This window comes from Benincasa hispida, chromosome 10, assembly GCF_009727055.1.
Source record: "Benincasa hispida cultivar B227 chromosome 10, ASM972705v1, whole genome shotgun sequence".
In the NCBI taxonomy this organism is placed as follows: domain Eukaryota; kingdom Viridiplantae; phylum Streptophyta; class Magnoliopsida; order Cucurbitales; family Cucurbitaceae; genus Benincasa; species Benincasa hispida.
Window position 1 is genome coordinate 51058165 of NC_052358.1, and position 15125 is coordinate 51073289.

Below are 15125 nucleotides of genomic sequence, written 5' to 3' on the forward strand. Positions count from 1 at the left end.
AACACACATTAGATAAAGCACGACGAGCCAAAACATGAGCGGCTCGATTCCAATCTCTTCACATATAGTGAAAACATATATTATCAAAAGACATAATCATCTTTCAAATTTTCTCAATCAAAGATCTCACCAGATCTCTAGTGAAGGGTCACTCGAACGATTTAGAGATTTCATGAGCACCTCACAGTGCAAAAATAAAGTAAGCATTAAATGCCAACTTGAGGCCATCGACCATCGCTTGGGCATCAGCACAAATAGGTGAGAAATAAGACTCAATAATAAAGAACTTGGAAGGAATAATTTCAATACATTAACAGTCACTTAGTGAGAAGTTAGTGAAGAACAAGCCAATGTCATTTAGACCAATGTTATTGCTTTTATTTTTTAAGTTTCAAGGAAAAAAAGAATTAAATTGAAGCTACCTTTGGTTTTCTTTTTTCATCTGAAAGGAACATATTAAAGAACATTCCACACAAGTGATCCAAGTATTGAGAGAACCCATCCACACTCTGTTTGGTACAAAACAATGAAATGTTGGAATCTAAGTACACTTATTCTATTTCTTACAATTATCAACTACCCATCTCTCTATCCCTTCTACCTACCTTCCAATTTAAATACGTTTGAATCAAAATTCAATAAAAATATTCTAATACCTCACAATTTTTCAATTATTTTAAAGGATAAATTTGTTTGGTTGCAATGTACTTGTTAGGAATAATTTTGGATCTATGAGGAAGCTCAAATGAGGGAATTAAATTTTGAGAGTAAAATTGAAAAAGTACCCCGTCTAAGAGGGATCCTAAACGAGTAGGAAATAGATCTAAGAGAGACATCATTGAAGGGTAGGTGAGGCAACTAGGCTACCCAATCCAACTGGCTCACGTCGGTCGTGGAGGTCCAAGCCATCTTGCCCCTCTTCATAGAGTTTTTCCAACCGTTCAATGCTTATTCATAAAAGGATGAAAGGACCCCTAGGTTTAGGTCCCACTATATTACTTCATTATAACTTCATAGGAGATAAGTTCATTTCTTCCCTAAAAAGTTTGCTTTGACCCTTTGTTAAATTGACTTAAGCCTTATAGTTTTTGTGACATGCACCACACTGGTGTGTAATTCCGATTGTTCTACAGGCGGCCTCTTCTGAATTACAAATTCAAAATTGATGGCACATGAAGGTCATATGAGTTTTCTTGGCCAGATTTTGTCATCAGGAATTGACTTTGTTTGTGGGAGACGAGAATGATCTACTTTTATATTTCAAAATTAAGAAAATCAAGATCGGGTTGTACTTCTTTACAATCTAGTCAAAGGAAAAAGTCTAATGGTAAAAGACATTGAAGAATTTTATATCCGTAGTCATAAATAAAAGAAAAGACAAACCCTAGGCAGAAAAAGTCTTGCCAAAAGGAAAAGTCTTATGGTAATAAAAGGCATGGGAGAATTTTAATTCATAGTGAAAAATCGAATAGAAGGGCAAACCCTAAAGGCTAGAATGAATAAGATCATCAAAGAATGGGGGCTTAGACTAGGGTAAAAAAAAGCACCTTTTCAACTTTGAAGATTTATGCTAAATTGCAAAATTCCAGATAAAATTTTCTAATGCTACATTGAAAATTCAAGTTTGTCTAAATCTCACGTTACTAATTAATAACTAAATGATGGATGATATAATTATCTTGTTATAATCATTTGTTACTTTGTAAAAATGTGTGCTTTAAAAAATATATTACTCCCAAATTTAGCACCAAATGCCAAACTAACTTAAAAAATCTTACCATGATTCCCATCTATGAAGCATAAATAGTTTTTAAAAGAAAAAAAAGATAAACAACTCATCTATTTTTTTACTATCTAAAACTAGACAACCTATTTTTTTAAGCCAAGAGAAAATGCACATTCAATGTATCATTATCCTATTTTTTTATAAATATATATTAAAACAATATATAAAAAATGATGTATCCTTCAACGTATCTGTATCTTAGTTTTTTAGAAATTGATGAATCGCTGTATCCAATCGTATCCGTATTCGTATCTGTGCTTCATAGATTCCCAGCTGACCAAATAGGTCACAAGCTAGGAAAGGAAGTAAGAGATGAATATTGACCTAAGCACTTAGACTTAGATCAGTTCGAGGCCAACTAATCATTGAGCGCCAACTAATCATTGAGCTCCTAACTAATTTAGGATAAGGAAAAAATAAACTCTTTCTAATCTTGTGAGCCCTATAAATATATTATTATAACTTTATAGGTGAGAATTGAAACTGAAACTGGAACTTCTTTTCTCCTTCCATCTATATTTCTTCACCTCTAACTTCGACATCGAAGCAATTTTATTTGATTTACAAATATTTTCTTCTCCGAGTTAAAAATTCACCATAAATTAATAAATCATTTTCCATACTACCTCCTTCAATGTACACAATTCTCCCCTTCACTCAATTTTTCCTATTTAACTTAAAAAATCTAAAACAAACCACTCCCATAAATTCTCCTAAAATTAAGCCGCTATTTGAATTCCTTCCTTAAAGGAATCCACTCACTAACCAATTAATTGAATTACAAAAAACTAAAGGGAAAAAAATACTCAATAAAATCTAGATAAAAGTAAACAAAAATAAAAATTCAGGATCTTAACATTTCTGATTTCTCCCCACTTAAAAGACACCCTTGTCCTCGAGGGCTTTGATTTCAGAATATTCTATGTCCATAACAATATCTCTATCTTCCTCCTCCAAGCATGCTTCATACTGAATAATTTCTCACACTGTCTTGGTCCAAATATGTCCATCACATTTGAAACATAGAACTTTCTTTCATCTTTCAGCTAACTCCTCTGGTGTCAACCTGGGTGGTGGGTCTTTTACTGTAATCTCTAGCTTCACAAAGTCTGGCCAACCCTATAACATTTCGTAGGCCCAACATTTGTTAGACGTGCATCAAATATTTGTTAAATACTAAATAGACACATACATGTCAAAAATTTATAAACTTTATGAGTGAAATACATCGAACTAACCTTATAAGCATACAAATACATAAACTGATTGATTTTAAATTTGTTTCTGGTATAAAAATGATATATATTTTTAAAATGTAAATTTTTATAAATGCAACCTTGCCATGTCTGTCCTAAATTTTTAAAACATGCATTTCACCGTGTCCATGTTGTGTCGTATCGTATTTGTGTTTTTTATTTGTACTTCTTAGTGAGGCATCTATCCAAAGAATATCTAAAACCATAATCTAACTTTGAACAATGTTAGGTACTTGGATATTAGTATGATGTTAATAAAGAGGTATAAAGGGTAATTAGATAGAAAGGTAGGACTGAAGGTTGTAGAAAGGTAGTTACTGAATGTTGTCATAAATAGAGAGGGGGTGAGTGAGTTAGGGGAGGTTATTCTGTAAAGTGATCTAGGGCTTGGATGAGTACACTCAAGAGGGAGGTTCCAAGTTCCTTATACTTGAGTTACCCTGTAGTTTCATATTTAATTCTCAATATATTTAAGATCTTGATTCTTGTTAGTAAGTGTCCCAACATTTCCATCACTCCTCTTGTTGATCTGCCTGAACGTCAACTTCTCCACCCCACCACCATCTTGGTTAAAGCCAATGTACATTCCATCGCTGGTATCTTCTTCACACTCTTTGATTCCTTCAATCTCACGATCAATAGCATCCATCCGCTTTTCAAATTTCTTTGCTATTGTATCAGATTCGATGGCTCTAATACCCCAATTGGTTAGGTTCATAACAAGAATGAAGATCTGAAATATATTGAGAATTAAAGAAGAAATTACAAGATAACCCAATTATTAAGGAACTTGGAACCTCCCTCTTGAGTGTACTCACTCAAGCCCTAGATCACTCCACAAAATAACCTCCCCCCCCCACCCAACAAATTTAAACCAACACCATGCTAATATCTAAGTACCTAACAAACAACTAACAATTATCCATCTCTATTGCATTAAGAAAATAACAGCTCTATCCAGGGTGGGAAGATTCAAACCTACGACTTCTTGCAAATAATAGAAATGTCATAACTACTATACAATGCTCAATTCCTAGTTTTGTTGCTTTCAAGTTTCGAGCTTGATTCCGCATGCTCCGTCCACCATCCCTATGGAGGTCTTCTTTAATCAAATCCTAATCTTACTAACAATGAAGCTCTAGATTCATGAGGAAATCTCATGAAATGCAACCACCACAAAACTTGCAATAACTTTATTTGATTGCTAGAACATAAATGAACTTACAAACTAAACTAAGCTCAGAAATGATGATATAATACAAGAAATGCATTTTCAAGAATTTATCATACATAAGTTAAACTCACCTCTCCTGTCTGTTGAAACTTCTTTCAGATCTGCTGCATTAGTACTGCAGACAACAAGATACAATGTGATGCAACTCCCTTCTCAACTCAGCTGGATTTCAAGTATTTCCTTCCCTAACTTCTCAACCATTTCTTCATTTCCTTCTTTTATGTATGCATCGATAAACGATTGGTAAATCTTCAAATTTGGCTTAAAACCTTTCCCTACCATCTGTGCTTGAAGCTTAAATGCAACTTCAATTTTCCCTTCCTGACACAACCCATTTATCAGAAGTTCATAAGTTTCCAGTGTGGGACAAAAGTTAGAGTCTTCTATAGCAAAACAAAAAACATCTAAAGCTTCTAAAAGCCTTGTCTCAGCACACAACCCTCTAATAAGTTCTTCCAGTATCAACGCGTTAGGAGTAAAACGTTTCCTGCGCATATCCTTATACACAAGTAATGCAGAATCAACATCTCCAGTCTCACAATAGCCATTGATGAGATGTTCAAAGGTGGAGAAAGTACTCTCTATTCCACTGAGTTCCATTTCTCTATAAAACTCTTCAGCTCTATGAACATTTCCTGCTTTACAAAATCCTCCAATTATAGTATTGTAAGCTACAGCATCAAGCTCCAACTTCTTTATTTTCATTTCTACCCACAACTCCTCTGCTTCTCCCATTCTTTTCTCTTCACAGAAAACTGCCATCAGAATACTATAACTGTAGCTGTTTGGAATTGAATTTGAATCAGCTAATTGATCCCATATGTCCTTCACCCTCCCTACTAACCCATCTTGATAAAAACACTCCATTAATGTATTAAAAGTATGAACATTAGGACTAACTCCAGCCTTCAATTTCACATTTTCTTCCTCAATTTCACAATCTAAACCAAAAACCTCTTTAAAAATTGCATAACCTGCATTAGCTCCCTGGAATTTTGACACCAACAAAATCAACGAATTCAACGTACCAACTTGTGGGCTAATCCCACGAGACCGTAACATTCTAACAATTTGAATGGCTGACTCGAGCTTTTTAGAATCCAAAAGAGCTTTAATCAATAAATCAAACACAAAGGGGGCAGAGCCACACCGTTTATACGTCTTGACGAGGGTTTCAAACAGCTTCAAGGGCCTCGAAGACGAAAACCGCTCACATTTGGAACAATCATCCCCATCTTCGAGCTCCGCAGCCCTAATGGCTGTCTGAATAACATCCTTGGCGTGAGTTCTGAGTCTGCCGCGGGCAAGGATGTGGATGACGGTTGAGTAAGAAACGAGATTGTGATTGCAGAGGGATTTGTTCTGAGTCCAGTGGAAGAAGCGGAGGGCAAGATGAGGATTGTTCTTGATTTGGAGAAGGATATCGGAAAACTCGCCAGGATCGAAGCCGTCGGGACAGAGGGAGTTCAGGAATCGCCAGCGGGATTTTGAGCGGTGGTGAGTGAGAACTGAAACAACGGTGGAGATTGAGGGTTTCGTCGACGGCGAAGGTTCGCCGGGCGGTGAGGATGAGAAGAAGGAATGTGAAAATGGGAGGTTAAAGGTGGAGTTTCGGATCGGCCAGAGGGTTCGTCTAAGCAACGGAACGGACATTGAACTCCACAAGAAGGTGCAAAGAGTCCCACAGAGATTGGCAATGTTTTTTGGGGATCTTTGTGAAAGAAGATCCATTCTTTGAAAGTATCAAATTTTTTAATTTTTTTTAAATAATTCATTTATAAACATTTTTTTCTTGAACCAATTGGAGGGTTAGAAAGAGAATCCAACCTTGCACTCTAAGATAAGACACAAATAAATCACTACAAAAAAAGAAAGGAAAAAAACAGTGACAAAAACTCACAAAAAAATCATATCAAGAGACTTTTCAGACCTTACTCCTCGTGATTACTGACACTAAAGTAACGAACCCAACTGAGTTTCATACCCCAATGAGAGCATCTTTCTCATAAATGTGCGTCTCCCCAAATAACCTTGCTAAAAAGGTAGTGAATAAATGATCCCTAGAGTTAACCTCACCATTACACATACACATAGTCTCTAGGGATATTAGAGCACCACTTATATGATCACGCGTAATCTATTTGAAACAACAAGCCATTCGATCATAAAGTCATACCATCTAAGTTAAATTATAATTTAATCTCTAAATTTTCAAGTTTGTACCAAATGACTAAAGCCACGATATCCTATTTGAGAGTAATTTTGAAATAATTAAAATAGCTTTTCTCATATATAAAACCATTTATAATCACTCAAAATCGATTCAATATTTACTTTCACTTTTAAATGTATTTTTCATGCTATTAACATCGATGTTGAATGATTTAAAAGTATTTTCAGATGATTTGAAATGATAAAAGTGATTTTAACCCTTCAAAAAAACACTTCCATACCATAAAAAGTGATTTTGAAATGATTAAAATCATTTTTCTCTTGAATTGTAACGTGGAAATTGAGTTCAAATTTTATATTTTTAATATTTTGAGAATCAAAATTTGAAAGGTTTTTTTTTAAAAAAAAATAATAATAAAATAAAATAAAATAAAAAATAAAAAATTAAGAGTAATACGGATAATCTTTTGAATCATTTCGGTGGTGTGAAGTTAGATGGGACTTGAAAAAGAAGTTAAAAACAAAAAGCAGAAAAGCAAAGAGCTTGTTTTATTGTTGTATTTTTGAGAATTGAATGGAGACTATAGAAATTTCTTCTACTCAGTGAAAATGGGTGTTGAAATGATTTCAAACTAAAGGAGGAGAAGATTGAAAAATCTCATTTCTTGCTGACTATTATTCCTGCTTCTTCCAAATCTTCTAGCACTATTGATGTAATGGCTAGTCGTAATCAAATTACCCTTAGTACTGCTACCTCCATTTCTTTTTCGAAACATCTTTCACTTAAATCTGTTACTCTCTTTACTCTTTTCTACATATTAAAGTGGTTCATATGTGAATTGAGGAATCTAAGGCTTCATATTTGTGCCTTAAGAGACTCTTAAATAGTTTCGTTTTTTCTTTTTTTCAATTGTTGTTTTCTGTCAATCCTTCTTCATCATTTTGTTAAATCAATTGTACATGATTTGGTGAGTAGCATTGAGCCTCTTAACAAGGATTTATAGCGCAATCGGGTTGAATCACTTCCCCAAGGAGATAAAAATTTTCTTATGAGTACTTAGCTTTGGTGCTGCTGATGTCCTATATGTCTCCATCTTGGTGTCTCATGTGTCAAGGTCATTCAGAATTTGCTGCTCATCTTTTTTTGTGTTGTCCTTTTGCTTCTTGTTCCTAGAATATTGTTGTTCTAGAAGCTTTTGGTTGGTCATTGGTCTACTCAAATAATCGGTTGGATATTCTTGCTTCTGTCTTGGTGGTACATCCTTTTCATGGTTCCAAGAAGATGTTTTGATTGGTCATTTTGCGAGTTTCTTCTAGATTTTGTGGGACGCGCAATAAATCGTCTTTTTAGAGACTCTTTTTCAGTTTTTGATGATTTTATGGATTTGATTCTATCAACAATTTTGTATAGGTGCAAAACCAGGCTAAGGACTTTAGCTTTTCTTGTTTAGTTTTATCTCTTTTGTAGGTGCATAAGGATCTCAATAATGTTTCTCATCTTAAGAAAGAAACATCTCATTTAAATTGAACAATATAAGTGTACAAATTTCTACTTCAAAACAAAATGTGTAAAGTCTATAGATATTGAACATTTGTTAGAGAAAAAAAAGAAAACCAAAAGCTTCTGCAAATTAGAACTTGGGAGTCATAAAACCTAGAGATTATAAGGATGGAAGTAACCAAAGATTGAAAAGGGAAGAAGCAAAAGACAAAAACCACGAAAAGAAAGCCATGGCCGCAGATATTTGATATCTCCTGCAGAGCTTTGATGGGCAATACGAACTGTCCGAGTGAAGAAGAATATCGACGACACTTGCTGTCGAGCAAGCAGCAGCTAACGTGAGAAGAGACAGGACCTGTTCTCCATGCAACATTTTGAAAATAAAAGCTCAGGCATCTGAAAACCAAAAAGCTTAATGCGATTCGAGAAGTACTTACCCAATCTCCAACAACGATGATCGCAAGTATTCCGGGCTGCCGAAGAGGACATTTTACGAGAACAGAGTAGCCATCAACCAATGCCAAAGTGAAGCTCCAGGGTATGACCAAACCCATCACTGTTACAAGGTAGCTGCAATGAATTTCAACAATGGAAATATTAACATCAAAAGAAAAATCCAAGAATACCTAGAAGAACAAACTATATGATAAACAACTAGACTGGCGAGTTCGGCTAATCACGTGAATTATATTACTTTAAACCAAATACTCTCACCACCTACATATCGTACACAAACTATTTAGTAATCAACTCAACTTGTCTTGCTAAGCTAAGAAATATTTGTTCAGAGTTATTTGTTAGAACTTTATTGGTTTTCTTCAAGTAATAGAAGCTGTACTTGTTTTTGAAGAACATTGTCAAAAATCTATATAACAAGTTATGGAAATCTTCTGAATGAATTACTTTGCATACAACCCATGTTTGAAACAATCAAATTCCAGATAGATCCTAAGAAAGTTTATGGTTCGATGGATAAATCTCAATTCTACTGAATGAATGAGATATGAAACTCATGCCAGATGGATCAAAATGAATGATGAAGGAAACCATCTATACATGGAAAGAAACGGAATCACCAAAGAGAAAACTACCCTAAAGGAGAGAGCTGAGAGAAACGAAAGGACATTCTAGCAAGTCAACTTAAGCATAATACAACTGGCTAAGACATAATATCTTCAACTAAAAAATTGAAGGTTCGAATTTTTACTCCCACATGTTATTGAATTTAAAAAAGATAATTCTAGCCAAGATAACAAGGAAACCATTTTAAATTATAAACTCACGGCCTAACCCTTTAAACAGTTTGTTTATTTAATCACTAAATCTTTAAAAATTTCAATGAACAAAAAAAAAAAAAAAAAAAAAGCTGACATAATATGTCCATTGAACTAATTTGGGTCGAGTTAGAATAAAATAATACACAGCTAAACAGACCTATGAGGCATGTATATCAAGAATGATGTTATCAAGTTCAGGAAGCAATTGGAACTTTCTTTTTGAGAAAACAAAACTACATAAAATCCCAGCTCAAAGTTCAAGACTAAATCTATAAATGAACCAATAATTTATTAGAATATAGTATGCAAGAGCTAAATCCTAACACTCTCCTCACTGCTTCTCAGTTAATATTGATTTCCACTTGTGGACATTATTGTAGGAGTTTGAACACAAATACTCATGGACCACCTGCTCTGATATCATATTAAATCATCGATTCACTCGAAAGCTTAAACATCGATGAATCCGAAAGCTTAAACTTATGATGAAGGTAAATTTCATATTATATCACCTAACATCAAGCGTTATCAAAAACAAGTTTTCTGAAACAGGACATCAAAAGCTTCACAGATCCCAACTAACATATGAATGGTAACTCTCCAATTTGAACACCAGTTAGGCAAGAAAGGAACAAAGATCAAGTTCTTCTCAATCCATCCATCTCAAGAACACAAAACCAAATCCCATCAAAACTTAATTTCAGAGAATTTCAAATCCAATCACCCCATCTTCTAGGGATCATCAGAAACCCCAACAACGGAGAGAACCCAAGAACAAACATCAACAAGAAACAGAATAAAAAAAATAAAAAAAGAAACCATCCAGATCAAAAGTAATAAACCCAAAAAGAGAAAGGAGAATCACCAGAAAGCAGTGTAGCTGTAGAACTCAACACCCACTGACATGAAAAGAAGCGAGGCAGAGGAGAACACAGTCTGCCCCAATCTCAAAGAGAAACTAGCACCAGTACCCACCGACCCAGGAACCGCATCCATGGCGAAAGCAATCCCTAACTCTGCAACATCCCCATTTCTGACGATCTTTAGAACCACTCATCTTAATCGCCACAATGATCAACCATGGCCGCACACACCCAAATCAACAGAACCCATTTTCGATTGGGGAAGTGAAAAGATTTGGTCCGATGAAGAATGAGTCGATCGAATTCGTCGGTGGGTTTTCCGGCGAGTTTGAAGTTTGAATGGGTGGAGAAAAGCGGAGATGGTGTAACTGTAAAGTGGAGCGTAAGACAGTTGGAGGTTGTTTCTTTGTTTTTGGATGGCACGTTCTTAGAGCTTCCGATACCAAATCAACAGCGAATTTTGGGCGTGGCTGCTTCTCTTGAATTCGCCTATTACTACCATTTCCTTTTATTCTTGAGTGAAAAATGTAATTATCTTTTCCCATAAAGGATAATTCTCAATCCCTCTCACTCTCTCTCTCAATGCTTTGTTTATATTGCAAATTTGTTCCAAAAAAAATTAGAATTTAATCTTTATAGTTAGATAAAATTTGGTAAGAATTATTTATGAGGTTTTATCAAAATTATTTATGAGGTTTTATTGTTTAGACCTCAAACTTCAAATAGGTGGAGTGGACTATTATAACTCACTCAATGTTCATGACTTTTGATTATATTTGTTTAATCAATATTTGTTATACTGTTTATTATTTGTTAGAGTGTTTGTTATTTCCCACACATTCTCTATTTTTCTCTTTGTTATAGTATTTATTATTGTAGTTTATACTCAAATATAGACTATTACAACCCAGATTAAAATAACATCCTTTATTTTCTTTTTTGTTATAATGATTATTATTTTCTACCTATACTAAAGTAGTCTATACTCAAACACAGACTATTAATTACAATCCATATTAAAATTACATCCTCTATTTTCCATTTTGCCTTAGTGATTATTATTTTTTACCTATACTAAAATAGTGTATATAAAAAACGTAGATTATTACAACCTAGATTAAATAGTGTGCATCTTAAACATATACTATTATAACTTATAAATTATTGTAACCTCCAGGTTATAATAATCTTCGACTATAGTAATTAACTTAGCGCCCCAAACACTCTTAAAGACTAACTTTTAATTTTAAAATCATAAAGACTAAATTTTAACGTTCTCTGTACATAATGACCAAATTTATAATTAAACCTGTATTTTTTAATATGTTAAATTATATAAAATACTAAAAAAAAAAATTGATCTAGTCTTATTTATGTCCTAGACTAGGAAAACTTCTACTACCTTTGAATTTCTATCTGCATGATTTTAAATAGTAAAAAGATTTTCTTTAGAATAAATTTCAAAATTTTTTGGACAAATTTCAAAGTTTAAAAATTAAAAAAAAATTAATATCCAGTTTGATAATCATTTTTGTTTTTTTCTTTTGTTTTTATTTTTTAAAATTAAGCCTATTTACTCTTATTTTTATAATGATTTGCATCTTTATCTAGTGCAATGGTTAAATTTTTAATCAAATTTCAAAAAGAAAAACAAGTTTGTAAAAGTCATTTTTTCCCTTCAAATTTTGGCTTCATTTTTTAAACTATTGATAAAAAATAGTTAAATAAGGAAGAAATTGAGAGGAGAGAGTAATATCTATAGATTTAATTTTAAAAAATAAAAACAAAAAATTAAATCATTATTAAATGGGACTTTTCACCCTCTATGAACATAACGGAAACTTATTCTAAATTCCAAAGGTAATTATTTTTTTTTCTATTTTAACCTCTTTAATATTATTCATGCACTAGAAATTCTAAATTAAGGTCTAGTTAAAAAAAAAGAAAAAAAAAAAGAAATTATCAATCATTAAATTATTGTCTCATCAACATATTAGAAACATATGAATTCGAACACGAGACATCAGCAAAATCTTATCTTTAAGAAAGGTAATTAATTAATAATATCTTTTCCAATAAAATAATATTTCAATGACATGAGCTTTTTGTTAAATAATAATAATTATTATTATTATTCCAAAAGGGGCGTTTTTGTGAGTTTTTATTTAGTCAAGGTTAAAATTGAGAACTTCAGAGCATTAATGGTAATGTATGATATATGTGTGGCCTCCTATAGTTTCTTCTTGATTTCTCTATGGCATCTAGGTAGGCATTTGCATTTGTTGAAATATTTTCTTTGATTTAAATATTATTTTGGTCTCATATTTTTTTATTTTTATTTATTTTGATCTCTATACTTTTAATGTTAGATCATTGTGGTCCCTATACTTTTAACTTTGATTCATTTTGGTCCATATACTTTAAATAGGTCTACTTTGATCTTTGTACTTTCAACTTTTGTTCATTTTGGTCCTTAAAATTTCAAAAAATAACTATTTTGATCCCCTTAAAAATGAAGTAAACATAGAAATGAAGAAACTTAAATAGTCCCTTTTTGAAAGTACAAGGATCAAAACCGTTTTTAAAGTACAAGGACCAAAATGAATCAACACTAAAAGTATAGAGACCAAAATAGTATTTAGTTCAATGATTATATATGAATAGAGGGAAACTACCCATGTTAAGAATGTATCAAATGCATTTATTATGTTACTCTAAAATTGATAATTTATTATCGAAACAAAAAAATAGTACATCGTTAACCATGTGGATGAAGTAACGTATTTAGATATAATAATAAGTGATATTTAGATTATTAGATGTTATTCAATTGATACTTCTACAATTTTTTTTTTCTTAAAAATTCTATTATCAATGAATTCTAACTCTAGTAAATGTTTAGTTGAAGTAATGTTTTGGTTATCCTTTTAAATACAATAAGATATCAAATCAAAAGAAAGTTGATGTGCTACTTCAACATTTTCATATAACTAGCTAGGTACTATATATAAAACATCAAGATTGTTGTTGTGTTTAATTATCATATAGTATCATTCTAATTTTTTATCCCCTCCTTATAAGATAGTTTATATGGAAAAATAAACGTGTTGATTCATAAAAATATACATAGTAAAATAAAATAGAAATAAAAAAGGAAAAATTTTCAAAGATAGAAAAATAGGGGAAACTATTTACACAAAATAGCAAAATTTAATATTTTTTGATAGAGATTGATAGAGGCGGATAAAAGTCGTTTATCAGTATATATCAGTGATAGAAACTGATTGAAGTAGATTATTGATACTATATGGTAAACGCTGATAGAAATCTATTAGCATCTATCAGTGTTTTTTTTTTTGCTATTTCTGTAAATAGTTTGATATTTTTTCTATATGTGAAAATTTTCCAATAAAAAAATTGAAAATGTCCTTTTCAAAAAGAGTCCATAATTAAAAAGAACTTTTGGTCCCTGAACTTTCATGGAAGTAACAATTTAGTCCATGAACTATAATTGATAATGATTTAGTCCTTGTACTTTCAAATTTGTAATGATTTAGTCCCTAAACTTTAATAAGCAACAATTTAGTCCCTATAGTTTAAAGTTTATAATAATTTAATCCCTACCATGAAAAATCTCATCAAATTATGTGTCAATTTTTATTACATAATAATCTATTATCTATAGTTTATAAAAGCTATAATATAAGATTAGTTTATTGATCTACATCTGTAATTCTTTTTATAATTATTATTATTATTATTGTTACCATCCTACGATTTTTTTTTTACGATAGAGGTTACATCTTTACAAATTATAAAGTACATATTGGGGACTAAATTGTTATCAACTAAAGCTTATGGACTAAATCATTACTTCTATGAAAATTCAGGATCTGAATGTTTTTTTAATCTTATTAATTGCAAATAGGCATAATTAAATTTTCAAATTTCTTAATGTGCCTTTGTTCGCTCATAATAAAAAATTATGAATTCATCCTTATTTAGAAGAATCTTTTCTTTAAGTGGGGGCAAGGCATAAACACATGGCAATTTATGTGGTTGAGAATTGGAAATCAAATCAAATGGTGAGCTCTTTTTTAGCACTTTTGGTGAATTGATTGACATTTTAAGAATAAAGCACCATTCAAAGTCAAATTGAGTGCTCCAATGACCACTAGAGAATGTTGAACAAATCTTTTGAAGTGAGGGTTGTGGATTGCCCATCTCTAAAATATGGGAATTATGAATCCAAATTAAAACATATAATATAATCTTAAAGATAAGCATTTAAATTAGACCCACCCACCTTTCTACATACTTCGTTTTGAGTTGAATTATCTTTTATTTGAATAGGTGAGAGATTTGAATGTTACGCTATATCATTTGGAGGATTTTGAATAATTAGTGATAATTTTTCTTTATATTTATTATCATACGTGTGTGTTGTGAATTGAATGTGATTTCGAATATAACTTCTAATTCACTAAGCTATGGAAATGATAGAATAAGATCTGATATACATAATGAAAATAAGAAGGGAGATGACTATTGCAAGATAACTATGTTACTTGTAATGTGGCAACATTCAACATAACAATCACAAGAGATAATCAGGAGATAAATGAACACAAGAGTTCAGTAACCCAGTTCGGTGTAAACCAACTACGTGAGGGGGCAGTATACCCAGGAAAGATAACTTCACTAATATTAATGATAAACAATTGTAACATAGTATTTATCTATAATGATCACACAATTACAGTGACTCTCGAACAGTTTTATCACTCAAATGTACACCTAAGCTCCTCCTAGGTTTGAGACTTCCTCTCGGAGAAACTTAGGCTCTATAACATAGTATTTATCTGTAATGATCACACAATTATAGTGAATCTCGAATAGCTTTATCATTCAACCATACACCTAAGCTCCCCCTAGATTTGAGACTTCCTCTCACGGAAACTTAGGCTCCCCCCAAGTGAGAATATCAATAAAGAATGTCTTAGGCTCCCCCAAAATCGAGACTCCCTCTCTGTAAG

The 15125-nt window shown here is 32.2% G+C and overlaps 2 protein-coding genes across 2 annotated transcripts; both read right to left on the bottom strand.

Annotated features, from left to right (window-relative positions):
* Positions 1-2388: 2388 nt before the first annotated feature.
* On the bottom strand, positions 2389-6729 carry LOC120088417 (pentatricopeptide repeat-containing protein At2g15980). The gene is made up of 2 exons (XM_039045693.1): positions 4348-6729; positions 2389-2905 (listed from the first exon to the last, which is right to left on the bottom strand). Exon 1 carries the CDS (start codon positions 6005-6007, stop codon positions 4430-4432), a length of 1578 nt encoding a protein of 525 aa, XP_038901621.1. The 5' UTR covers positions 6008-6729; the 3' UTR covers positions 2389-2905; positions 4348-4429.
* Positions 6730-7966: 1237 nt separating this feature from the next.
* Positions 7967-10587, bottom strand: LOC120088418 (CASP-like protein 5C1). Its single transcript, XM_039045694.1, has 3 exons — positions 10092-10587; positions 8387-8519; positions 7967-8304 (listed from the first exon to the last, which is right to left on the bottom strand). The coding sequence occupies exons 1-3, from the start codon at positions 10220-10222 to the stop codon at positions 8110-8112; spliced, it is 459 nt and encodes a 152-aa protein (XP_038901622.1). The 5' UTR covers positions 10223-10587; the 3' UTR covers positions 7967-8109.
* Positions 10588-15125: the final 4538 nt, after the last annotated feature.